Here is a 26,705-nt window from a genome sequence, read left to right as displayed (position 1 = left end):
TCCCACTCCGCTAAAGACTTTGATTCATTAAACAGACTCTGAGATGTTGAACATGCCAGGGTGTTTGCTCAGAGCCGGAGACGGAATGAATGTGTTATTGTAAGGTGGGGTCGTGAGCAGCCTGTTAGAACGCAAAGTTCTGCTATGAAAAGGGGATTTGTTAAACGTGGGATCACCGAATGCGCGCAGAAAGGGTCCATTCATTTTATTTATTTATTTATTGCAATTATTTCTCGCCTAATCACACAAGCATTTTAAACGAGGCATTGCGATCTAAAAGAATACATTTCGCACAATCGTAAATAAAGCTAAAAAGAAAAGATCGATGACGAACACACTAAAAATCATACTAAAAAGTTCACACACAGGAACAAAACAGATCGCAATATTCAAAACATTAAAAAAAACCAAACCCCAACCCATAACAATAAACGTCATTGTTGTGTGTGTGAGTGTGTGTTGTGTATCCCTGGACCGTACGTAGAGCGGAGTCTATGTGAGCGTATAATGTGTGAGTGTCACCGGCTCAGCCGGGGAGGAGCGCGCATGCGCGGGGGCTGCTGAGCGGCTCCTTCCGATCCAGTGCGGCAGGAAAACCGCAGCGGCGCCGGGAGACGGGAGGAGGAGGAGGGCGAGGGAGCGGGAAGAAGGTGGGAGGAGGGGAGGGGGGGAACAGCCATCCCGGCGGGGGGGGGAGGAGGAGGGCGACGACGACCAGAGGAAGGCGGAAGGGGGAGAGCGAGAGCGCGCGAGTGGCCGCCGGAGCCTGCGCCGCGCCGCCGCCGCCGCCGCTCATGGAGACGGGATAAAGGTGGCGGCCGAGGGCTCCGGGCACTTTGACAGCTCTCGGCCGCGCCGGAGAGGAGGTCGTCCCGGCGGGGCCCGCATGCATCGGAACAAAAGAGCCGGGAGGGGAGGAGAGCTGCCGGCGCCGCCGCAGCAGCGGTGACCCCTGCCAGCCTGAGCCCACCCTCGCTGCAGGACTCCCAGCCACTTCTTTCTTCATTTTCTTTTCTTTTCTTTTTTTTTTTGCACTGCTGTCATAGCGTTATTTATTTATTTAAATTTTTTTTTCTTTCGGGGCTTGGGAAGAAAATCATGTAAAAAGCAGTAAAGATGGGCGATGTCGCAGACGGCAAGGAAGCGAGGAAGACCTTCATTGTTCCTGCCATCAAACCCTTTGACCATTATGATTTTGCTCGGGCCAAGATCGCCTCCAATCTGGCCTGGCTGCTGGCCAAAGCCTTCGGCACAGGTAGGTGGCGCCTCCAGATTTACGACGGATCCTCCTGGTGCGTTTCGGGCGAGCTCCCCGCCTCCCTTTTCTTTCTCTTTTCTTTTTTTTTGCCACGGCCGGGGCGATCGATAGATTCCTGATCGGCGTCTCGAGGGCTCCCCCCCCCCCCCCAGTCTAGCAGATTCACTGACATGGGAGGCAGCCCCCCCAGCCCCCTGTTGTATTGCAGACATATTGTTAGCGGCGGCAACAAGAGTTATTTGGATGAAGGGCTGGGAAAACACTGTCCTTAGCCTGGAGATTTCCGGTGGTGTAGGGATAAAGCAAACCCCGTCTTCAGGGAGGCCAAGTAAGAGATCAGACTAGGGAAGACCAAGGGAGAAATCTGGCTAAGGAGGCCTCCTGCAATCCGTAGAACTTGACCTTTTAACTTATTAATGTAAGGTTACTGATGGATTTAATCTTCCATCTTTTGTGTGTGGTATTGAAGCTTTGGCCTTGTGGAATGCCTTCATCGGTACAATTGCTAGATTGGAACATTATTGTCAATCATCCATTCTGTTACTGATCAAGAGAATTGTAAAGGTGAAAAACAAACAACAAAAACAGGATCCAGATCCAAACGAAGTCCTGCATATATCCATAATTCCCATTGCCCACTATCGTTAAGGTGGAGGTTGTGAGACTGAAATATAGCTGTACTAGCTATGTTCATCTCCAAAGAGTAGGTGGAAGGAATGTTGCAGTAATGTTGTGATGGTGATGGGAGCTCCTTGGCGAATAGTTGTCAAAAGAGTCACAAAAACATAGCCAGGGATAAACTTGCAAGACCCAGAAGCTAGAGTGGGAAATGGGACAATCTTATTACCACTCTCGCTATTCCTCCAGGGATGAGGAGAAACCCAATGAGATTAATCATCTGCCCTCATAAATTGGAATCCAAATGAAAAACACAGATAGCCAAATTGTAAATACCACAAAAATGAAATACGATGCTGTAAATCAAATAGAAATATATAACAACAAAATGAATCAACATGGATGTAAAATGAAGCCATCCATCAATCAGTAGTTAGTGGCTCAGCTGGATAAATGAAGAAATTACATTATATTGCTCCAACATTAGGAAGTATTTTGTTTGATTTCCCAAGATGTTGTGAGGTTGCTGGTGTGTGTGATTGTTCCGCACAGTTAAGTATGTCAGAATATCTGTAAGTATATTAACCCTCTCTGGCTCTGTTGGATTGTTAGTGTACTCATTTTTCCTCTGATCCTTTGCTGGAACTCCCAACTACACAGTTTTTTGAGACATCAAGTAAGATATTTTCAAATATTGGAGTAATAGAGGTTTGCTGCACCTTCAGAAGGTGTCCTGTTTATAGAAGTTGTTTGCAGATAAGGACCCAATGGCTTTTCCAGTCTGTTTAGGCTGCTCTAGTTAAGGCTATGTCTCAGCTGTCTGCCTGCAGGGTATCACTCCAGATCCAAGTCGGTTTTTGTTGTCTCTCCTTTTCTGATTCGCTACCGTTTTGGATAGGTACAGTTTTCATATTTAAACCAACATCCAGGCCTTCCTCTTTCCTCCTGTTTTCTCCTTTTCTCCAGCTCTGAACCTTGTGCTTACCAATTCCTTCTCTATATGTCCTGAGCAACTACTGGCTTTTTTTTTTTTATTCCATGTCATTTAATTTAGTGACGCGCTTCTGTTTAGATTTATAGTGCCACACTTCAGTTTTGTGGCATTTACAATTTGGCTATTCATCTTTTTCACTCGGGTTCCGATTTAGGATCGTGGTAACCCCATAGGCAGAGTGTATTGGTGACATCCCTTGCAAGCTCCGCCAGCACATGGCCCTAAAGCAAGCAGAAGCAGGCTTCTCTTTGGCCTGGATATTTGGCACCTTAGGCTGTTACCTGTGCTTAAATTCCAGCCTGGCTCCAATTTATGAGGGCGGATGATTAATCTCATCGGGATTTTCCTCACCCCTGGAGAACAGCAAGAGTGGCACTAGAATTGTCCTATTCTACACTCTTGCTTCTGGTCTTGCAGCTTTAGCTCAGGACTGTTGTTGTTTTTTTATCCTTCTTGTTTGAACTGTGAATCAGCAATTGCATAATTGAATGAGCAGAGATAGTTTTGTACCAGCTTAAGTGCACACAGTTTGATCTGCGGGTGTTGATAAGTGCATTATTGAATGGCAAATGTGGGTCCCTTTTTGCCTGTGATTACAAACCTAAATCAGTGCAAACCTAGAAGGACAGAAAATTGCTGATGTGGCTGAATATTCTGGTAATAGTTTCCTTTGAGGTTTTCAGAAATGATGCAGAGCTTTACTGTCTGCAGCTTTGATTCCATGAGCTTGGTCGTAGCAGTCTTTTACTTACTTGTAACTATTGCCTTTTTTTTTTTTTTAGTTTTGCATGATGCCTGATTCTGACTGGTTCTTGGGAAAAACATGTTGTGGATGATTGTACTGTGCTTTTTGCCAGCAGGTTCAATTCTAGTGAAATCTAGAAGGAATCTTATGAAGCTGGGTACAAAAGCTGTCAAGTAATGTGATTGATAGCTTTGTTGTGATTTTAGGGAATTAGCAGCCAATATAAATAGGGGCGGTTATTTACCCTTTCAAACAACACTAGGACTAGGAGAGACTCCATAAAACTAGCAACTGGCAGATTTAAAACAAATCATAGGAAGTATTTTGTTCACTCGGCGCACAATCAATCTATGGAATCTGTTGCCAGAGGATGTGGTCAAGGCAGCTAACGTAGTGGGGTTTCAAAAGAAGGTTGGTCAAGTTACTGAAGAAAAAATCCATAACCAGCTATTAGCCAGGTACACTTGGGAAAACCAGTGCTTATCCTGGGGGTGCGATACGAAATAGATCAGTTATTGGGGATCTGATGGGTACTTGTGACCTGGACAGGCCACTGTCGGAGGTAGAATGCTGGGCTCTGTGGACCTTGGTCTGACCCAGCATAGCAGTTTCCCTTTTTTTGGAAATGCAGGCTGGGCCTTACCCTCTTAGGGTCATGGGTATTGCGATTCACAAATGAATGTGCCTCTGGTACAAGGAAGGCTTGCACTCTGTCCTCAATGTAAGAGCTGGGGATCGACAAACCCACTAGGAAATTCCAGAACATGTTCCTGCAAATCTGGGGTATTTTGGCCCCATTCTTTCCAGAGTATCTGTTGAAATTCAGAGCTTTGCCTTTGCAGCTGGGAGTGGAAGAGGGGTCTTAGTCTCTGAGCTGTCTGATCCACCTCTGGGAGCACGGGTTTCATTTAGCAGACCACTAATATTGGAGCAGGCAGATTGAGAAAAAGCTTACTTGCAAAATAAGTACACAAAGTTTTTAATTGGATTGCATCTCTGTAATTTTCCAAATGTTCTCATCAAATATTGTAATATATAATTAGAGGATACTGGGAAATGTATTCCTGGGGGAATTCTGTGCAAAAAAAAAAATTGTGCACAATATTTACAATTTCTGCAAAATTCTGCATACATTTATCAAAATAACAGAAAATTGTCTTGAGTAATAATTAATTTAAAATGTAATACAGAAAAGTTACTTTTCACATATGCAGAATTTAACATTTTTTTTTTTTAAATGCAGAACTCCCCCAGAAGTACTGTAAAAGTATATTATAAGGCCCAGTCCCTCATCCCTGGATATCAATCCCCCCAGCACTCTCTCGCCTCTCATGGGCACCTCACCATCCAGTCAGGATATCCTCCGTGATATGCAGGAGAAAGGGAAGGATGCATACATTGGAGATCCAGTATATAAGCACATTTATCTCATGCATATTTATCGTGGCTGTGAAGTCCTAAGAAGAGGTTTAGGATCTAATTTAAACTGAGTCTGAGCCATGTGAGCCACTTCTGACGTGCAGTAGCAGCCAGGATATTGATATGGGTGGGGGTGGGGCCAGTGAGATCTCCTTTACTCTGCACCACTTCAGTGGCTCTTGCTATGAGCAGGGAATGCTGATTTGTTTCTTGCGTAGAGCTCATTACCCCGGCAGCCCACCACTGTTTCCCTAAATTACAGCTCGCGTGGGCTTCATGTGGGTAGAGCGGTGGCGTGTAGGACTAGCAGTGGAGGTATTATTTAAAGCAATGTTCCTCTCTGATTCACGTTTGGCTGCGGCTGTTACAGTGCTCTCTTTGCTGGATTATCAGAGAGAGAACTGACTATATAACTGTATTGTTTTAGTCAATATGTTTAGAGAATTGAAAACAAGTAGGCACCTCTGCTTTATCATTTTTGTGGTGGCTCAGTTTAGTGCTCCTGGCACCTTGTTGTCAGGATATGCAGTGGGCTTGCTGAGTGGATGCTCTTTTTTTGCTCCTTTTTCTTGTCGCTATTTTTCCAAGTGTTCTACCAGTACTATCTCTGCCTCCGTCTGCTCTCAGGGACAGCCCTGCTTCTCTCCCTGCCTGTACCTGTTCAGAGCCTGGCTCAAGGGTTTGAGAAGTCAGGTAGCGCTCAGTGGGGCCTGCGAGAGGGCCTGGCCTCCCAGTTAGAGTATTGGGCTGGGAACCAGGAGACCAGGGTTCAGATCCTCCTCCCATTGGCACCCGTCTCATATTGTGTAAGTCACTTTGAGGCTGATGTACTAAAGCAGGGGTGAGCAAACTGTCTGAACCGCAGCCCCCTTCCATGTATGCAATTGGTTGGGTTACAGAATATACAGATAGATATATGCACACACACACACACGTATGTGAAGGGTAGTCACGTGGCAGCTAGTGGCTCAAAGCCCTCGTTGTAGTTCTCTTCAGGCTGCTGAAAGCAATAGGCTCACACATTTGAGCACAGAGAGGCAGATAATCCCCTATCCAGACAAAGAGAGATACCTTATACCCCAAAAAAGACAGACACCCATACCAACAGCGTGGAATAGATACCCATAAACGGAGAGAGTTATCCCATACTCAGACACCTCACAGAGAGACAGAAATTCAATACCCAGGCAGGCCCAGAGACATAGGCATAGTACCCCTAGACACAAAAACACAGACACAACACCCCCCAGACAAAGACACACACAGAGAGAGGCATAGACAGACCACATGCCTCAATGGTAAGGGGGAAAAAAGGTGCCAGCCAAACATTCGGGCCGATACAGTACAATGCGCTCTGACGGAGCGCATTGTTAATCCGCCATTGGACGCGCGTTTTCCCTTATCCCTTATTCAATAAGGGGCCGAAAACGCACATCCAACCCGCCAAACCTAATAGCACCCTCAACATGCAAATGCATGTTGATGGCCCTATTAGGTATTCTCGCACGATTCACAAAGCAAAATGTGCAGCCAAGCCGCACATTTTACTCTCAGAAATTAGCGCCTACCCAAAGGTAGGCGCTAATTTCTTCGGGCACTGGGAAAGTGCACAGAAAAGCAGTAAAAACTGCTTTTCTATGCACCCTCCGACTTAATATCATGGCGATATTAAGTCGGAGGTCCCGAAGGGTAAAAAAAAATAAATTTGAAATCGGCCCGTGGCTGTCTGGTTGAAAACCGGACGCTCAATTTTGCCATTGTCTGTTTTCCGAGTCCATGGCTGTCAGCGGGCTCGCGAACCGACATCGGCAAAATTGAGCGTCGGCTGTCAAACCCACTGACGGCCGCCGCTCCAGGCCAAAAGGAGGGGCTAGGGACACGCTAGTGTCCCTAGCCCCTCCTTTTGCCTGTTTCTACCGCCAGGCCTCATTTAAATACTGAATCGCGCGCACTGGGAGAGCGGGCATTTGCCCGCTCTCCCGCGGACTTTACTGAATCAGCCCGATTTTTAGCAGCTTAGAAAATCTCCATCCCACTCAGCCCAGCTTTTATTTTTTTTCCTGTTTTCCTCATTTTTCTACTTTTCATTCTATGTTTGTATTTTGCTTAATTTGCCCACATTTTTTATTTTCAAATGTTTTGATTTGCTTATTGAACTCTTTTAGCCTTTATCCTTCCCTCTCTACCTCTTCTCCCTCTCTACCTCCTCTGGCCTCTTTGCCCATTTTCCTCCCTTCCCTCATCCCTTCTTCTACCTTGGGCAGACAAAGGCTGGCAGCTCCTCCTGGGTTGTGGAACCCATCAGTGGCTGCGTTCATGTCCAGTTCTGCCACAGAGTAAGCAGCTCCCCCCAGGTCCGCATGGCTAAGCCGTGGCATGCTTACAGCGATGTCCTTACGTTCTGGCAGCTCCCTCCCTCCCAAGTTTGCAATGCATAGTCATCTTTTTTCCTCTCTGATTGAGCAGCTAGTGTGCCCCCCCCCCCCAATCAGGATTGTTCAGGCCCCACCCGTTTGCTCACCCCTGACCTAAAGCACGTTTGTGTGTTTTGCAAATGTATTAATGCATGAGCAAATGGCAAATACTGCACATAAATAGCACTAGCAAATTTTGGTGCATGCTATGTTCTGGGTTTTTTTTTTTTCTGTGTTATTTTGTGCTTGCGAAAGCAGGCGGAAAATGTATGCAAAATCACTAATGAGCCGAAGGATCAGGCAAATCAGCTCACTGGTGATTCTCGCAAAGTTAAATTTTGCATGGGAATTGCACCGATTGGTGGTGTTTTGCAAAACTTAACTGCACCTCAGGGAGATGGGAGTTACATTGTTTTGCAATAACGCCTGGTATTCTGTGCAAATTGTACCGCACAAAATGACCGCAAACTCAGTTTGCATGTCCTACAAACGGGCCATTATTGTAAGGGAAATACCGCGCATTAACAGCTGCGGCGCGGGGTTAGTACACTGGCCTCGCCTCCTTGCTGGTTGCGTTTACATTGTAACCTGTTTTGAGGAAGGTGCTTGTACTGTAGGCAGTTAGTGATAAAGCGCTACACCAGTGCTGAGATATAAAACTGAAGCTGGACAGTGTTGGAGAGAATCATCGTGTATCACGTAACAATCCTAAAACTCGGCACGGGGCCCCTTGGCTTACATTCGTGGCAGGGTCTAAGTTCTGAGCTGAGGATGCTCCTTCTTGACTTTTTGGCTCAGACTGAGAATCTGTACAATGTGGAGGAGGAGGGGGAGCAGAGGCATTGGGTGTGTAAACGATCCAGGGCATGGGCCTGTAAGCCCTCCTTTTCCCCCCACCCCAGGGGCAGATTGGCCTATCGGGGGATCGGGCATCCCCCGGTGGGCTGGTCGCTCTGGTCTCGTGGTCTGCCGAGCGCGGCCGCAACAGAGCCGCGCTCGGCAGACCATGGGGTATCTCCTGGGCCGGCCTGGGAGGAAAATCCCCGGGCCGATCTTTACCCGGAATCCGCCCCTGCCCCACCCCCTGAGATTTTGATAATTAACTCAATCACAATCAACAGCTTCCCCTCCCCCAAGAGCAATCCTATCAAAACACATAATTGGACCTCACATAAATGATCTCTGTTCTGTGTTCCCATGCAGCTGCCTTGAGATAGAAGAACCTTCTAAGTAACAAAGCAAGCCCTGACCAGTTTCAACCTGAAAAGCAAAACAACCATTAAAATTATTTGAGTGCATCAATCCAATAACAATTCTTCTGTATGGGACAGAATCCCAGTATAAAACCTGCACCTCGCATTGTATAATACTTTGTGTTCACAGATATTCCCCCAATAAAGGGTGAAGAACAGGACAAGGACATTTCCCCTTACCGCTCACCATAAAAAAAAATAATATTCAAATTCTGGTGTCACCTCAGAACAGTAAAACAAACTCCCTCCATTAGCAGGAACAAAGCAGGTTCCCAGCGTGGCTGGCTCTTTCCGCCCTGTATGTGAGGACGAGCCAGGCCAAATTTCACAATGTACCTCATCTCCTGCTTCCGGGGGAAGCAAGTGAGACCAGAGCTGGGTCTCCTTTCACTCCTTCAAACAAGGAGGTGGAACGTGCTCCAGTTGAGGAGTCCCCTAAAGAGGTCCAGTCTATGCAGTAACAGGGGCAGGGAGAGCGTTGTCCTCCGAGTTTATGATTACGCATCAAACATACACTGCCATGCAGAAACCTGGTGGAACCGTCCCAGTGAGTGCCCTGGCTGAGCTCTTCAAGGGGGCTACATCCAAGTGACCAAGCGGTCATCCTGAGCTTCCCCCCTGGCCCAGGCAGGCACACAGGAGTCCTAGGATGCGTTCTGGACAGGGGAGGTCGGGATCTATCTGGGGGCTAATAGGAAGAAGGAGAATTCTCTTTTGATGAAGACAACTCAACTATAGTGCGGTTGTTCTGCAAAGAGAAACTATCAACCCTTATCTCCAGCATAATTTCAGCCCTAGGGTTGGTGGAAACTGTGCCTAAGGATCCTGTTGAGGGGTGATCTTATCCTTCAGGGCACTAGGAAGTCACCCAAAGTGTTGCCTTTGCATAGCACCCTGAGAAGTACAATCCTCACCGAATGGGTCAACCCCCCCGCCAGGGCTTAAAGGGTGTAGAGTTCTATGCAGAATGTACCTCCCTGCCCAGGCAGAAAGAAATAGTTGCTTAGAATTCCACATGTTGATGCCTTAGTCTCGGCAGTCATGCAAAACCGTGATCCCGGTAGAGAGCGGAGCAGTCCTGAAGGACAAAGAATCCATTTTTAAACAGGCCTTTGCTACGGGCACTATGTTCTTGCAGGCTTGCATCTGTGGAGGCAGGGAGCCTTGCATTGGGTGCAACAGCCTGCAGAAGGCCCAGAGACTGTGAACCTGGAGTCAGTCATAGCTTTCTTGGCAGACATGTGTGACCTGGTGACAGTGTCCTCACAGGCTCTGGCCTCAGGGGCAGCAGCCCGGAGGCTTTTATGGCTACATAACAGGGCAACAGACTCACCACCTTTACACACTGTCTTTTAAGGGAAGTCTGCTTTTCGGATATGGCTTGGAAACGCTAGTTAAGGACCTGGGGAAGTCCAAAACCCAGAGACCTCTTGAAGATCGGGCATGCTGAGCATCTCATGGAGCTAGTCCCAGGCAGGTGAAGCCAAAAGAGCAAAGGCAAAGCCTCCTGTGGCAGCAGGAGACGGCCATTCAGTCCAATGATATACAGCTGGTCCTTCCATCACTGGTACCAGTAGGTCCTGAACATTATGCAGAAGGGATGTGCCCCCAGGTGCACGAGACCAGTCACAAGGGCCTTTCTGATTTCCCCATGTACATCTACATTTAAAAGAGAGGCAGCGCACTTATTCTATATAGTTTGTAGTTCTGAAAAAAGATGGTTCTTTCCGCCCAGTACTGGACTTAAAAGAAATCAACAAATGCATGCATGTGCCTTACCTTCGAATGGAAATGTTACGGTCAGTGATGGTTTCAGTGCAGAAAGGCGAGTGTTTGGCCTCCCTAGATTTGACAGAGACATACTTCCACGTTTCCATTCCGGTGTCCCACCAGAACCTGTTAAGATTCTGCATTTTGGGCCAGTACTTTCAATTTCAAGCATTGCCCTTTGGCCTAGCAACTGCTCCTAGGACCTTTGCCAAGGTCAGGGTGGTAGTGGCGGCAGCCCTATGCAGATAAGGGATCGTGGTGCACCCCTGTCTGGATGATTGGCTTATAAGAGCCAAATTAGCGCAAGAGGAGCAGCAGGGCCTCCGAGGTCGTGGTCCAGCTGCTACAACAACTAGGCTGGGTAATAAATTAAGCAAAAAGCAACCTGGAACCATCTCGGACATTAGCGTTCCTAGGGGCTCACTTTGATACAAAAGAGTGGAGCAAGTCATCCTCTCGCCCAAAAGAACATCCAAAGTAGTAGAGCTGGTGAGGGCCTTGCGAGCTCAGGAGACACCCAGGGTATGGGGCTATCTCCAGCTGCTGGGCCTTATGGTGGTCTCAATGAATCTGATTCCATGGGCAAAGTCAGTGCACATGGTGCCAGGTCAGTGCAAAACTCATTAAAGCAAGAGCTGCCAGTCCAAGACTGAGTTAGCAGGGCAAGCTGCTGCCAGTTTAATGAATCTATTTGTGAGGGCAGCAGCAAGGGCAGCAGCAAGAAGCTTGCTAAGTTTTCCTTCTTAACTGAAGCCTCTTCTGTGGCTGCAATGCTTTTAGTGCTGTGCTTGTAGGCAGGGCTGCTTTTGAGCCTACTTTCGGTAGTTCTGTGTGTGTTTGGAGATTTAAAATAAAACTCTTGGTTTGGAAGAGACTGCAAGCTGCTTGTGCCAGCCTGCTGTGCACCTCCAAGCAGAGGATCTGGTTCGGTTCCCGAGTCAGTCGGCCGATGCTGGGGAGAGTCGGAGCAGAGTTTGACTTATGACTGGGGATGTTTGTGACTGAGGAGGTGGTGGTGGCGGTGGCATTTTTGGATTTGATTGGTGGCCCTGAGAGGGAGGAGCTATATTTGGCCCCAGTAAGGGACTCGGCAGCAGCAGACCTAGGGGGAAGGTTCTTGGGCCTCCATTGAGGCATGGGCGGCAGCAGCACGGTCAGGATCACTGCACCTCCTGTCCTGCTGTTGATGTCTTCGTTGTGCGATGTGTTGAATTAGCACAGACTTGAAACTTGTGAGCAGTAGTGCCAATTGTCGAGGTTTCTACCCTGGCTACTCTATTCACACAGCTTTCATGTGCATTCATGATTCAGTCATTTTAAACAATTTTTTTATTTAAAGTGGAGAGTATATCTCACATGCTTGGATCTGAAATGGCTGAACTGCATTTAGACTGCAACTCTTAAGGAGTAGCATTGGGGAATTTTAAATATCAATAGGCGAAGAGTTTGTAGGTGAATGTGATTGTCCAGGGAAGGGGGCTGGAAGAAAAGCACAGTATTTTTAAAAGTAGCTGGGATGTACTCCTGAGTAATGGAGCTAAAATCATAAAAAATACCAATGAAAAATGGGTGCTTATTAAAGTTCTCATATAGAAGGAAGACAAAACCTGTGAATTATGAGCTCAGAAAAACCAATGTGCAATAGAAATGAGTAGCTTGACTTGATCAAGCTTCGCAAATACTGTTGTGTCCTGCAAGGGCAGCCGATTATTTGCTTGATTTAAGATATCTTAGCATCTGATCAGCCTACATCTAGACCAGGGTGCCTTCAGATCTGATCAAGTCTGCCATGGAAAAGTCACCCCTGCCTGATGCTCAGATCCAGGCCTGCACCTGGGCTCGGCTCCCAGCGCCTTGCAGCAAGAGGCGTCAGCGATGGCTCTTAAACCTGTAATCATGCGGTATAAGCCCCGAAGTGTAGTAATTAAGGGGCAGCATGCAGGGCGCAGATAGCTGGGGCCCACTTTATGCAGTTCATACATTGCACGCAGCAGCTCCTCCTCTTCCCTGTCTTATCGACAGGGGGAATGTGCATTGAGCACTGGATGTGGCTTACTTTGAGTACTTGGAGCAGCAACAGTGTTGGAGCTCTTGCAGCCACATGCGGCAGCCAAAGTAGGTAACCGAGCCAGCTGCCCGCAGCACACCAGCTCCCTTCTCTTGCGCCTGTCCATAGAGGGAGATGGTTCATGTGTGTCTTCACCCCCTCTCTCCCACTGTTTTTAAATTTGGAAGAGAGTTTTGTGGGGCTTTCAAGGGCGTTCCTAGCCCTTCTTTTGGTCACATGAGGCCTCTCCATGTCTGCACTGCCTGCTCCCTGGAGGCCTGTGTGCCCCACAACATTTCTGGTAATGTAGGTGTGCCTTGGCCATGAAAAGGATGGGAAACGTTGATCTAGACTCTTAGTTGATTTGTTGAATTCAGTATGTGGTGACAAGATAAGGCTTACTCCCTGTCCAGAAAGCAAGAATATTGTAACTCGTTTTTAAGCACCAGAACAAGTTTGATATCCTTCCTTATGGAAACATTTACTTACTAAATGTTACTGATGTTGAGATGTTTTTTCTGGGATTAATGATTAATTTAAGATAAGTAATCCTTTACCCTTGAGAGAGACAGTATTGTCAAAACTTGATCAATCACCCTAGCGATAGGTAATGCAAGAGTGGGAAGGGAGTGAGAGATGAAAAAAGGAGACACACAATGAAATGTAGCCTGGAATGACAACCGGGGAAAGGATTCAGAAGACAGATGAGATGAAAGATTGCAAACTGTTATGACTGGCAACTCTCGAGATGTCCCTGCGAGCCGCTGCATTCACCCCTGACGCGACGCCAGGACGCCGCTGACATCTAGGCCTCACTTTGGCGGCATGCAACGCTGCCGTCTCAGCTCCTCCTCCTGCCCTCTTTGGGTGCGTGCGCTGATTCTCCAATATTAAAAGGGCCGGTGGTGGGAATAGGCCATGGCGCTCATTGGTGACGTCTGCGACTGCAGCCCTATAAAAGGGCTCCTCAGCCTTCCTATTTCACCTCCTACCTTTGATAGTGCATGTGTCCAGCCTATCCTCATCTCTCCAGCCTGCCCTGCCTCGTCTCTCCATGCCCTGTCTCGTCCTATCCAGTTACCTTGTCCGCCTGCCAGCCCTTCTGTGGTCAGTCCCTCTTGTCGCCTCCTTGTTATCTCTTTGGACTGACCACTGGATTTGCCTGGGATTGTGACTACTCTGGCCTGCAGCCTGCACTCGGACTATCCTGCTTGCCGCCTGCCTCTGACCCCCTTGCCCGGCCTAGGCCTCCATCTATGCCATCCTGAGTTCTTCTGGCCCCTGCAACCCAAGGGTCCAACCTGCGGGGAAAGGTGAAGTCGTAGACCAGTCGCTCGTCAGCAAGCCTCTGCCAGCTGTCAGTGAGGGTCTGTGGGGTTTGCCCCATAGGCTGTGGCAACCTCAGCACAGCCACAAGGGTTCATATCGCTTACACAAACCTTATGAAGGAAAAAAAATCCTTATAAAACAAAGGTAGAAACCTTTTTTATTTTTGTTATTTATTCAAACATGTGACACTTTGTAATATTAAACTATTATGTATTTAAAAATAACGTGTGCAGTAACTGACAAATGCCCTGCTCCGTAACTTAAATGAGATGTTTTTTGAAAACTTTCTTTTATCTGGCAATTAGAAAAGCTGCTGGCTACCACATGTTTGGAGCCTTGGCCCTGGGCGGTGATCGGTACTTCGGTAGATGTATCAGCAGGAAAGCGAGAGACTGAGAGCTGGTAATTTTTCTTCAGAAGTGAGTCTGGTAAAGACGGCTTGAGAAAGATGTGGTTTTGATGTAGTTAACTGTGTGTGCTGCTTTTTTTTTTTGTAGAAGAAATGATCATACTTGGACAGGGAGGAGCTTTTCGTCTTAAATGGTAGTTCATTTTTCACAGATGCCAAGGAGCTGTGCTAGTAATTTTGAAATTAGCTGACTTGCAGCGAGACCAGTGTGCCACAAAAATATCCAAAGCAGCAGCCTGGAATAGAAATGTTCTTTTCTTTTCCAGCCTTCTGGGCAGTGCATGAACGTAAAAAAAAAAAAAAAAAAAGTTCTTTAAGGATCCAGCATTAAGCTGAAACAAAAAAAAAAAAAGATAACACCCTGATTTTATATTGTTGTGGTTGCCCGTTCACTTATCTGGCTTAAGACAGTTGAATAGAGAACTCATTGCCATCGGGTGTCCCAGGGAACGGTCGCCACTGCCCGATGATCAGACCCAGACCAGCACCTCACAACATCAAGCGACACCAGCAGCGGCTCTTAAGTGAGATGTGGAGTCCTGCCTGCCTCTTCCTAGCTCCAGCACGAGCCCCGGAGGGTGGCACTTAAGGGGCAGCGTGCAGGGCACGGATGTTTGGTTCCCGCCCAGTGCATCGCAAACAGCGCCTCCTCGCTTAATTATAAAATTCATAGCTCAGTGGATAACCGCATAACGTTTACAATAGTTAAATCCACATACTAAATGTAACAACGTGTGGTGCCAAGGCACACGGTACACGGAGCAACGTGATTTACCCAGTAACAATATAAGCAACCTCTGACTTATCCTCAAGCTGACTGAGACCGAGACAGCGAGCGGAGCCCGGGGATTGAATCATTCCTTGGGTTGGGGGGGAGATACCTAACTGAGCGCGCTGCCCGCCTCACAGTGAAGTTTCCTTTCTCCTGCCCTTGTGTGTAGAGGGCACTGCTCCCCCTTTCTTTTCGGGTTTGGAAGAGAGAGGTTCTCGGTGCTTCCCTGCCTCTTCTTTTCACCGTCTGAGTCCAGTCCATGATCCTGTGGAGGTTGGTGTGGCGCACAACGTTTTTGTTTTTGTGAATGTGCCCTGGGCTTAAAATGGTTGGGAAGCACTAGCATAGAGAAATAGCAGTGTTTGTACTGGCACATCACCAACATCAACTGTACCTGACAACAGTCTATCATATTAATGCAATTAAAAGCACAAAATCGACCCCACACAATCGACTACAACGGAATATTACCACACTGCCACAGTGGGCCCTTGTGTCGCTGAATGACTGGCTTCTTCAGGGGACATTAATACATATTGGAACAATAACAGATGCCACTTTCAATTGCCTATTCCGTTAATAAAAAGCACGACTACAGGGTACGGTGTTATTTGAATCTGTGCTGGTTTCAAATATGACACAGCCAATTTCCCATTGGGTTAGATTATATGTGGTGATTTTGTGCTTTTAATTGTACCTGACAAACTATCTGTTTATTAATACATTTGTTGTTGGTGATGTGATTGTATATTGTACCTGGTTATTACATCGATTATTCCTTCCATATTTGTATTACCATAATGTTCGTACTGGCCCAGCTGGTAATAAATGGGGAAAAGGGGGATGAAAAAAAACACACACACTTGTATTTGTAAAAATCTTTTGCAGCCTTTATTTGAAATGGATAGTATATCATGGGATGATTTATACATTTTAAAGAACTGTCCGGGTTGCGTAAGACATAGTACAGCTGTTGTGTTGATCTGCTAAAAATTCTGCATCTGTTCTCGTGCTACGTTCATATTGATTGAGATGGAGTCCATGTGAGGCTCACACTGAGAACTAAAACTGATTGAACTTTTGAATTGCTATTGTTGTATATTACTGTTTTACTAAAATTTGGTTTCGCCTCTGTTTTTATCTGCTATATTATGTTGTGTTTTAATTTGTGCCTGATAAGATTTTTTGGTCCAATTTTATACTATGTGTAATTGGTATCTTATTGCTGTTTTAGTTTTTCAGGTTAGTTTTAAACATGTTATTGCACATTTCTTACATTTGGGAACCAATGCAATGTGATTAATCCAGGTGTAAATAAACTAAACTAAAGGCGAGAGCTATCCCTTCCTTTTTGCTCCTCTCACAAGAGATGCGAGTGTCTGAAATTAATTCCTGTAGTGCATAGTGAATTCCAGACCTCACATACAATACTCCAGACTTATTTCTGCTTCTTTTGAAGAAGATAAATGTAGGGATATCCCATGGAGGGTGCTGGTAAATGGAAATCACTGCAAGGAAAGAAGGATAATTAATGGAGGGCCTCGGGGGAATTTGGCCTAATTCTGCTCAGTATTTTCAGGAGTGTTTATTGCAGAGGAGTTAATAGGGAAAGTTGTTTTTTTTTGTTTTGTCTTTTTGCTGATGATGTTAAGATCTGCAACTGAGTGGACATCCCAGAGGGGACTAGACTGAATGAGACGTGATTTAAAAACCCCTGAGGAGTGGTTGAAGGCTCGTAGGTTAAGCTTCAGCAGAGTCATTTACTTGGGGAACAAAAGCCTCAGGGGGGAGTGGTGTGTGTACCAACCAGGAGAGAGGCTTTGGGATCATATCTGAAGGTAGGGAAAGAGTATGGCAAGGAACCAGAGGAACGCTAGTGTACAGAGGGGAAGCAGATCCTGCTTCTGCACAGGTCACTGTATGCTGAAAGGATACAGAGCAGAGACAGCCCAGACAAGGGTCTGCCCTGAAAGGTCTGAGAGGAGAGATGAGGGAATATGACAAATACTCGGATAGCCCAAAGGTATAAAGAACGCACAGGAAGCAAACCTTTTTCCGTAAAAAGGAGGCTGAGCAATAAGAGGGCATGAAATGAGGCTTCAGCTGTTTCTTCAGGGAAGGGGTGGTGGATGAGTGAAATACTGGGATGTCAGTGGGCACAGGCCATATGGAGCCCATGCCCCAGTTCTGTTAGCCAGTGTCCTGAATTAACAAGCCTCAGTCAAACACAGGGCACCAAAAAGCAAGTGACAGCGAGATAAGGCTGACATTGTGTGCTGTGCATGTGCTTGCGCTCACAGTCCTTGCAGCAGTCCTGCCACCACCTTGAGCCTTTTGGGAAGGTGTGAACGAAATATGATAAACCACCTCAGCGCTAGCTTCTGAAAGTTGGCAGAGGTGCTGCGAGTAGAGGAGGAGGGATGACAACCTTGGGCGCAGTGAGGGCACATGCTTCAGTGGCGTCTCAGCGCAAACTATTTACCGCATCCTTCTGGAGAGAATTATGGAGGCTGAGGTGGGGGAGAGGAGGAATGAGGCAAAAATGCGGGAGAGCATTGGGGGAGGGAAATGAAGGGGAAAACGAGGAAGGTGGAGAGACAATCAAAGTAGGTGAAGAATTGTTGGATGGAAGGTAGAGGACAGATGCGGTGGGAAAGGCAAGTGACAGGTTGAGAGTGGGAAACACTGAGAAGAAGAGAAAGGGGTATGAGACAGGGAGATAAAGGTTAGAGATTGAGAAAGGAGGTGGAAAGGTGTGAGATGGGGAGAGATGAAGAGACATTGGAGAAGAGAATTTTGCCTGGAAAGATGGAGAAAGTAGCAGAAAGTAAAATGGAAAAAGAACGAGGAGACAAATTGTAGAAGTTTCTAAAAGAAAAAAAAAAAAAAGCCTTTTCAGTTTAAGATCTTACCTTTTGAAATTTCAGTTGTTGAGAGAATCTCATTAGGCAGTTAGCTTGGTTTCTTCCCGTCCATGCGTATGCTCAGGTCAGCACATGACGCACTTTTACGATTACCTGCCCGCTCTGAATTTTGATTGGCTGGGACAGGGCAAAGTGCTTTCTCATGGATGGGTCCACGGTTGGGGAATGCTATTCGACGAGAGGCCCGATTTATAGTTAAATTGTTTGGCTTTCAAACGTCAAGATAAAACCTGGCTTTTTAATAGGGCCTTTGACTGTTAATTGGTTTTATTCATAGGTAGATGATGTGATATTGCTTTTTAGCTTATATTTTAAGTTAGAAGATTTATTTGATAGATACTAAAATTTTAGATGGCAAGATGTGCTACAGCTTTTTAATTTTATAATCCTTTAAAAAGCTTAAAGAAACTACAACTGGTACACAGTGCTGTTATCCGGACATTGACCTTCTAAATTCTGAGATCTTATGAACCCAATTCTGGTGAAACGCCACTGACTACTTAGCCACTTCAGAGCACAATTTAAAAGTTTTCGTTTTGTTTTTTAAAACTCTTAGAGGTGCTGGCCCTCAGTATTTAGCAGATCGGCTATTTTAATATACACCCACTAGGCCATGTGCTCCTCTCGAGAGGCCTGTTTAATTCATCCCATCTCTGAAGCAGATTCGAGTATTGGGGGCCTCTGGGGTAACTCCGAAGCTCTAGAGTTCCCTTCCTAGGGAAATTCACCTCTTTGAAACATTTTTCTTTTAGGACACCTGCATAAGACATGGCTCTTTGCCCAGACGTTTAAAGACCATTCCAATTGGTTCTCGTACCTTTATTTTGCTTTCATTTGGACTTTTTATGTTGTTGGTTTTTTTTAAATGTAGAGTTTTCCTTTTATTTACCCATGGCTCTTAATTTCTCTTGTTTGTATTGCTTTTTGTATTGTATTCTATTTTATTGTGTACGGGGTTTTTTTCATGCTGCTTACCTTTCCTTGATAGTCTGGGAAGGTGGAAAATAAATTTTATATATAAATATAATAGTCCAATAACTAACAAAAATATAAATTTGTCCCTTTTATTTTCCAAAGATTCTTTTCTTTCATAAAATTTAGTAATCTTTCCTCTTAATTTGACTTCTAGACCACAAATCCAGAAAAGCTCAAAATAGCATTATGCTACATCTGATGTAAATTAACACAAATAGTTCACTGCATTATGTACAATATAAATTACATAAAAACGTCAAAAGAAGAGTAAACCATTAGAACATTTAAAAAAACCAATATCATATCAAAACAAAAATGATCTATCCAACCTACCTAGCATAGAAGCCCATGATAGGGAATCAGCATGGTCATGACCATGAATAAGTGTCGTCCTGAGCAACTTAAATGAGGCCTTTTTGATTTCCTGTTTTATCTGGAGACTGTCTATTACATATTTCAAAAAAAAAATTGTGGATCTCTGCTTGGATGCCAAGCAGTGATGACAGCCTAAAAAAAGGATTTAGCAGACTTATAGCCCGTTAATCCTAAATACATGCTCTTGGCATTGCCTAATATTAATCATTGCACAGAGTAAGGAGCCAGGACAGGGCATTTCTGTGTGCAGCCATGGCTTTCGGTTGCAGTTGGGGTTAGCTGTAGGAGTTGCTTCCGACCTTCCTGTGCACAAATGGCTACCTGCCCGAGCAATGAAATCAGCTGCAAACACATAAGCTGCAGCTCTTCAAAGGAACCCCCATTCCCTTCAAAGGCCGACCTTGGGCCTGAGGCCTGAATCTTAAGCTCTCTAGCACAGTGGTTCTCAACCTTCTTTTCTATTGGCAGATAATGCTTACAGGCGTGACACAGTGAACACTTAACCATCATTGGGGCTAAATGTAAACATAGACTCTGCATCCACAGGAACCCGAAACAACCCCCACCCCCGTCTCCAAACATTGATTGCGGAACAGAACTAGGATATTTCAAATACAACTCACTATATACAAAAAGATGTTCTGATTGTGGTCCTATCTCAGTAACAGAAACACAGACTCCCTTACTACCAGGCACACTGTAAAATACGAAACCTGAGAAAACCCCCCAAAAAACCTCAGCACATGTGTAGCAAACCTTCCATAGCTCTGCAACACTAATTCCAGCAACTCAAACAGCAATAACCCTTCCTAGGAAAAGGCAGCAGTGCAGCACCAGTGCATGTCCTGAGAATAAGAAAACACAATAAAGAAGATTGATACAAATCCCTACCTTTTAGTAAAATACCTCAGCTCAGTCACACATACAGATCCAGCCTTCACCAAATACAGAATAAGAGACCACAAATTCCAAATGTGGAGACAAACACTGGAATGGAAACCTCAAAAAGCCACTCTGCATGCAGTGCAAAACTGGAGAGCTAGAAACAGAAATACAAATCCTCCTACACTAAGCAAAGTACAAAGACAGAAAAATGCACATTCCCCTGACATATTATGGCTCTGGCACCCGGTCACTCCCCTGCCGTGCCTCCATCATCCTTCACTTTTCAATCACCTTTCAATCATCCGCTCACACTCCTATCCCTGCCCAGCATTCCTGACCCCCACATCCTCTTCTTCATACTCCTTCTCTCCCTACCCCCTTCATCCCATCTCCCTGCCTGCCCAGATACCCCAATCCTCTATTTCCCACCCCTTCCTGCTCAGCAGCTCCCACACTCCCCCTCCGTTCACCTTCATCTTTCCAGCATCCCTAACCTTCTTTCCCCCACCCCCCCAGAGTGAAGAGATCAGCAGCAGCATCGCTCCCAGACTCAGCAGGGGAAGATAAAGTTTGTGTCCCATCAGGCTCAGAACAGCAGGAGCTGGCAAATGTCTCCCTCTGATCTGGGTGAAGGAGGAAACAGCCTCCCAACTGGGTCAGAAAGAGGAGAAGGAACTGGGAGTAGCCTTCCGTTGGGCCCAATATAAGAGAAGGCAACCAACTCCCACCCGGGCTGATAAGGAGGCAGCCACGTGCTCCCAGGACCTCGCGACACACCCGTCGAGAACCACTGCTCTAGCAGCCCCTCTGATGGAATGGCCTCCTAGTGATGGAGACAAAAACAGTAACCAAATCGAACAAGACCTGGGATATTTATTTTAAAAAATTTTCTATACTGTCGTTAAGTTATTTACCATCACAACGGTTTGCACATAAAATATCATTAGATATGTAAAATGGATAAAAGTTATAAAAGTGCCAACAAAAATCCGGTTGCAAAATATAATCTTATAAAATCTATTTTGATATATTTCATTTGTCTTGTCTCTTAAATACATGTACCATAGTTAGTCTACATGTAAATGTATAAATCTTTCCTGTAAGTAATAGTCTATATAAAAGCTATCATTTTAAAATGTACCAAATGCTCCAGTGAATTTGAATAAAAACATAAAAATACTAAAAACACAATAAAACTTGAAGTGCTGAGTTTTACAAAAGATAAAATTATCACTAAAAACTTTACTATGCTCAGCCTTTTATTTACATTCTCCATTCTCATTGTAAAACCCCTGTTCAAAAAGCAGATACACTGTATACATTCCACAGGTAAACATGCCAGATAAGAGGATCCTTAGTTTCAAAGAAGTGAAGTGAAAGAGAGAGATCAGCTGGGGCCTAAGGCAATGCAACAGGAATTAAACCGGCCTGACCAAATGGTTCCAAACTGCTGTAATATTCTCTGTTTCTGTGTATGACGACTGATGTATGGCCATAGGTATTTGTTCGTCAGGCACTTAAAGCTCACTGTAAAATCCCTTGCAGAAGAAAGAGAATTCATGCTTTTAGAGCAGAACTGGTGAGCTGTGCAGTTTCCAAAAAAAGCAATAAATAGACTTGAAAACCATTAATAAGTGCTAGAGTGTTCTACACAGAGCCAGTCTGAGCTGTGTCAACCGTAGCAAGCTGCCGTTAATAGAAAAGAAACGACCAGCGGCGTTACGTGTTATGTGCAGCATAGGCCAGCGTGCTCACCGTACAGCATCGGATGTGAACCACCTCAGCATGAAATGGGCCTCCTGTATGCTTGGGCATTCAGGCGCATTACATGAAAATGCCATGTTCAGTCCAACGAGTATTTCCGTCTTCAGTGTTTATCGTAAAATTGTGCCATTTAAGTTTGGACTCTTTTTAGTGCATTGAAACAATTATTTGCAAAACCAGATTGTATGGATTTGGAACCTGTGCTGACAATGAAGGATTAGGAAGCTTACATTATGGCCTGTCGTCCTAAAATACGCTGGTCCTTATATAAAATTTTCATTGTTTAGTGGGATGCAGTTGATTGATGGTGTTGACGTTCCTTTAGGTTTGGCATTTAAAAGTACCACAGTATTGGCAGGTTTGTTTCTAGTTACATTGCGGGTAACTGGCCGAGGAGCTCATCCATGAAAAGTTCATATCTTCATTACAATGTATAATAAGAGTAAAAACAATTTACATTTTCCCCCCTTAGATTTGAAATATAATAGTAATTTGCAGTTACATAGGGGCCGAGTCAAATTTGGGTGACTGGTGCGCATGTCCCACTTAGAGGAGCATCTAAATGTTTGGGGAGGTGTTAAAATCGTCGTCTCTTTGCTGGGGGATGTTATTCTAAAAACGATTCTAGCGTTTGCCCTGCTTGCAGTATTTCCAGCCACTTGGAGGTGTGGACTGCATGACCGCTTTCCAAGGCAAGATAGATCATTGCAATCATTCCCCGGTCACAGGCAGAGAAGCAGGCACGTGGCTAGGGTCCCACAGCCAGCTACAGCAAAAGATGCAATTCTCTAGTACTGACACTAAAGCAGCTTTGGTGTCAGAGCTGTGACCTTAAACAGCATCTTAGGGGTCCATAGCTTTCTCTCCTCCTCCTCCATTGCTGCTGTGGGTTTGAGGGCTGAAGGAATGCTGGTTTGAAGTTATCTAAGTATAGTTCTAGATTTTGATTCTGTTTAGCTCACCAGGCTGCAGGACTATTCTGCTTTCCCCTGTCGTCAGCATGCAGAAGGGTTGCTAGATGAAACGCTAAGAGTTGATTCCAGTCTCTTTGATGCTTTTCACTGACAGAGAGCTGATTCATGCCCTCAGGTGAGGGGTTTGTGCAAACGAGAGAACTTGTCTGTTTCCCTCTTACAAGTGCTGGAGAAGGTACAGTGTTAGCCTGTTGGAGTAAATATCTGGCATGTTTACCTGTGGAACATATACAGTGTAAAATGCAGAAAATGTCACACAGTGCATGCAAAGATTGATGCAGTGGATCAAGCGGGCAAGTCACTTTACCCTCTGTTGCCTCAGGTACAAACTTAGATTGCAAGCCCTCTAGGGACAGGGAAGTACCTACAATATGTGATCTGCTTTGAAGTGTCTGAAAAGGGGGGAATATATATATGTATGTATGTGTGTATATAGATAAAAATAATGCCGAAGCTCATATCTAGTATCTGTAGCTTTCTTTTTTTGCATCCTCTATGGGACCGATATACAGCCGCTGAGCGGATATACCTATCCGGCTAACTTAACTTATTCAGCAGGGCGGCTATGCCACTGAATATACTCGGCTGTCTTAAAAGTTAGTCAGGCAGGTATATCCAGCTAACTTTAGACCTGCCCTACAGAATGGCCAAATATGGGAGTTGACTGGTTAACCTAACTCCATTCCTCCCCAGGAATACCCCAACCTATCCGGCTAAACTCTAGCCAGATAAGTCATCTAAACTAGCAGCTATTCAGTTATCCATCTAATTGGCTTTTAAATATTGGCCCCTATATTTACTTTGGGAATATGGTTCACATCCTTCTAAACAAGGTGATTCACTCAGGGAATCTTCTGTCTGGAGGATACGTCAAACCTCCTGACTTCAGCAGAGCTGATGTGATCCTTTCCAAAGGGACCCAGTTGCTGGAGGGTGAGAGTGCCCGCCTGTCCACACTGGGCCTTTATAAAGATTGTAGCAAGTTGCCGGTGGTTGCGGCTGCAGCCATGGCTGAGGATGTTCTGGAGCAGCTGTTCCCAAACCGTGGGTTGTGACTCCGAATGGGATTGCAGATTCATTGGGGGGGGGGGGGGGGTCATGAGGTACAGGGCCGCTCCCCATCCCCCTCTGCATAGATCTCCGCTTTCTTTTCTTCTGGACTTCAACCCTGCAGCGGCTGCAAGCTCCGCCCCCTCCTGCATGGGCTTCCTCAGGTAGAAGGCCGAGGCCTGTCAGCTGTGGCCGCCCTGCTTGAGGGGAGTAGAGGTAGGGTCAGCGTCTAGGCTTGTGTGAGGTTTTCAAGTCTTAAAATGGGGTCGTACTGGGTACAGATTTGGGAAGCGCTGTTCAAGAGGCTGTATTATGTGATAGGAACTTACCTCAAGAGGTAGGAGAGACAGTGGCTCTGCTAAACTGCTGGTAGGTGGCACGTTACAAAGTGCCCAGAGCGTACTATGAGTATAAAAATGTTGCAAAACAGCCTCTGAAAGTATTAATCTGCAAGGTGGAGCATTTTGACTGCTTGTTTGCTCTGATCTTCATTTAAAACATTCACAAATATGACGCTGCTGCTTTGCAGCTTGGAAGTATGAAATCTTCAGTGGGTAAAGAATGTTAAGTCTGGTCTTGTAGCATTTAACTAGTCAGGAGAACTGCAATCTTTTCACAAAACAGGCAAGTTTCTTGGAGAGATGCAAAGATTTTCTCCCCCAAAGAATAATTCACATTGACCTTCTCTCTATTAAGCAGTTGAGGGAATTGTTTCATGAAATCATTTCAGAGGATGAAATAATGGATATTAAAGGGGCCGTTTTCTGATTCTGGTGCACACAGTACAGTTATCTAGCACTGTGAACATCAGAGGAAACTTTCTCCTTTCTGTTTTAACAACTGTTTCATTCCCTCTCTCTCCTTAGCTCTGTCTTAGTGGCATTTCCCTCTCTCCCCTCCAGTCTCTCTCTCTCTCTCTCTTTCTCTCCCTCCTTTATTCCTCCACCGTCCTTCTCTCTCCCTTTCAAACTCGTCTCCTCTTTGTGCCCCTCCTTTCAGCTGCTGCATCATTGGGGGGGTGTCATTACCGCTACAGCCGCTGACTCCGTCCCAGCCCTTTGGGCTGCTTCCAGCCCTCACAGGCCAGTGATGCAGCCAAGGTCTGCTTCTGGCCCAGGCAGTGGAGGCTGAGGTCATTGTCCCTCCTCTCGCCCACCAGCCCGTTTTCAAGCTGGGGCCAACTGTGGTGCAACACAAAATCCTTCACGATGTTCTGCGGAGCAGAGGAATTACATGTGAATTCTGCATTGTGCAGTGTTACAGAATTCCCCCAGGAGGAACAGGACTGGAACGTGAGCGTTCTTGCATGGTTGCACTGCTGATCAAGCCACAAGACTGGCCCAGAGTGAGGGCTCAGCATTGAAAGGAAACCCTGGCTTGAGACCTTAATACCTACTCCTGTATCATGTTTACTTTGTGGAAAAGATTTAGCTCGGGGGTAGGCAACTCCGGTCCTAGAGTACCACAGGCAGGACTGGTTTTCAGGATATTCATAATGAATGTGTATGAGAGAGATTTACATACAATGGAGGCAGTGCATGCAAATCTCTCTCTCAAGCATATTCATTGTGGATATCTTGAAAACCAGACCTGTTTGTGGCTCGCCAGAGTTGCTTACCCCTGATTTAGCTCTTCAGTGACCACAAGAAGAGATTTATGGCCGGAAGACACTTAAGTGCACAGAGAGTTTCTACCAGCGGTCAGCGTGTACTGTGACTTTGGGAAGAGCTGCTAAAATGATACAAGGCCTGCAATGTAGACCTTACAAAGAGAGGCCATAGTCTCGCCCAGTGCAGGACATGGGGCACAACAGAATAATTCAAATATTTGACGGGGCTGCAGTCCAGTAAGGTGCCATCTTCTATAAATTCAAGGACAAAGAGGTCATGATCCGAAGGTACAGAGAAAGCCTTTTAGAGATGTTCTTTACTGAGATTGTAGTAGATGCTTAGAATAGTCTGCTGGCTAAGGTAGTAGCAACTAACACCGAGACAGAATTTCAGGCCAGATACAGATCCCAGTGGGAAGGCAAGTGGCGGGACTGGCTGGTAGGAGACCGGGGCCTGAGAGGGGAGAATACAGGCCAGTGAGCAGAGAGTGGTAGTGTGACCATGTAGGTAAGCTGCCCATTTGCCCATTTCAGTCTGAGAAAATGATCAAAATTGTCAAAGCTAACAGGCTCTGAAGAAAACTGTGGTCTCTGGGCCCTGCTGAGAACTGTTCTGCCAGCTTTTGACTGAGCTGGAAGGTCAGAGGAGCAGAGGAAGGCAAAAATCCCATCTTTCCAAAGGTAGGGCTAGGAGGAGACAGCAGGTAAACCCCCCCCCCCCCCCATCTGCCCATCACCTCCATGCAGAGCCGGCTCTTCCACTCAGCAGACCAGGCATTCGCCCAGAGGGGGGGCAGCACCAGGGTCTTTGCTGTGCATGAGCACAAGGGCACTGCTACTACTAATATATATTTTTTTTAATTATTATTTTTAGCCCTCCTTTCCAAGTAATGCCCAAGGTGCTTTACAGTGTTTTTAGAACTCAGGTACAATAAGTCCTTGCTCCAAAGAGCTTACAGTCTGAGTGGGTATTTGAGGTAATGGGATGTGTCAGTGGGGGAAGTGGTTTCTCTGGTTCTCAGCCCATTAACCCTTAGGCCACTCCTTTTTCCTGCTGGCAAGAATAGTAACTAGTATTGGGATTTCTTCTGGTCTAGAGCGTTTCCTGTCCTAGGCAGGAC

General features: G+C 45.8%; 1 protein-coding gene across 7 annotated transcripts in view; it reads left to right on the top strand.

Moving 5' to 3' along the window:
• Positions 1 to 620: 620 nt before the first annotated feature.
• Positions 621 to 26,705, top strand: part of CAMSAP2 (calmodulin regulated spectrin associated protein family member 2) — a 217,347-nt gene continuing 191,262 nt past the window's right edge. For 6 of the 7 annotated variants that reach the window (XM_029617699.1, XM_029617701.1, XM_029617697.1 and 3 more), the window contains exon 1: positions 715 to 1,255. In XM_029617699.1, coding sequence (XP_029473559.1) covers positions 1,117 to 1,255 — 139 coding nt within the window. In that variant the 5' untranslated portion in view covers positions 715 to 1,116. Of the gene's footprint in view, positions 651 to 714; positions 1,256 to 26,705 lie in introns of those variants that run through there. The other variant, XM_029617695.1, reaches the window with a different exon arrangement.

Source organism: Rhinatrema bivittatum, chromosome 10, assembly GCF_901001135.1.
Source record: "Rhinatrema bivittatum chromosome 10, aRhiBiv1.1, whole genome shotgun sequence".
Taxonomy (NCBI): Eukaryota; Metazoa; Chordata; class Amphibia; order Gymnophiona; family Rhinatrematidae; genus Rhinatrema; species Rhinatrema bivittatum.
Note: the sequence above shows the minus strand (reverse complement) of the source record. Positions and strands in the feature narration are given on the sequence as shown.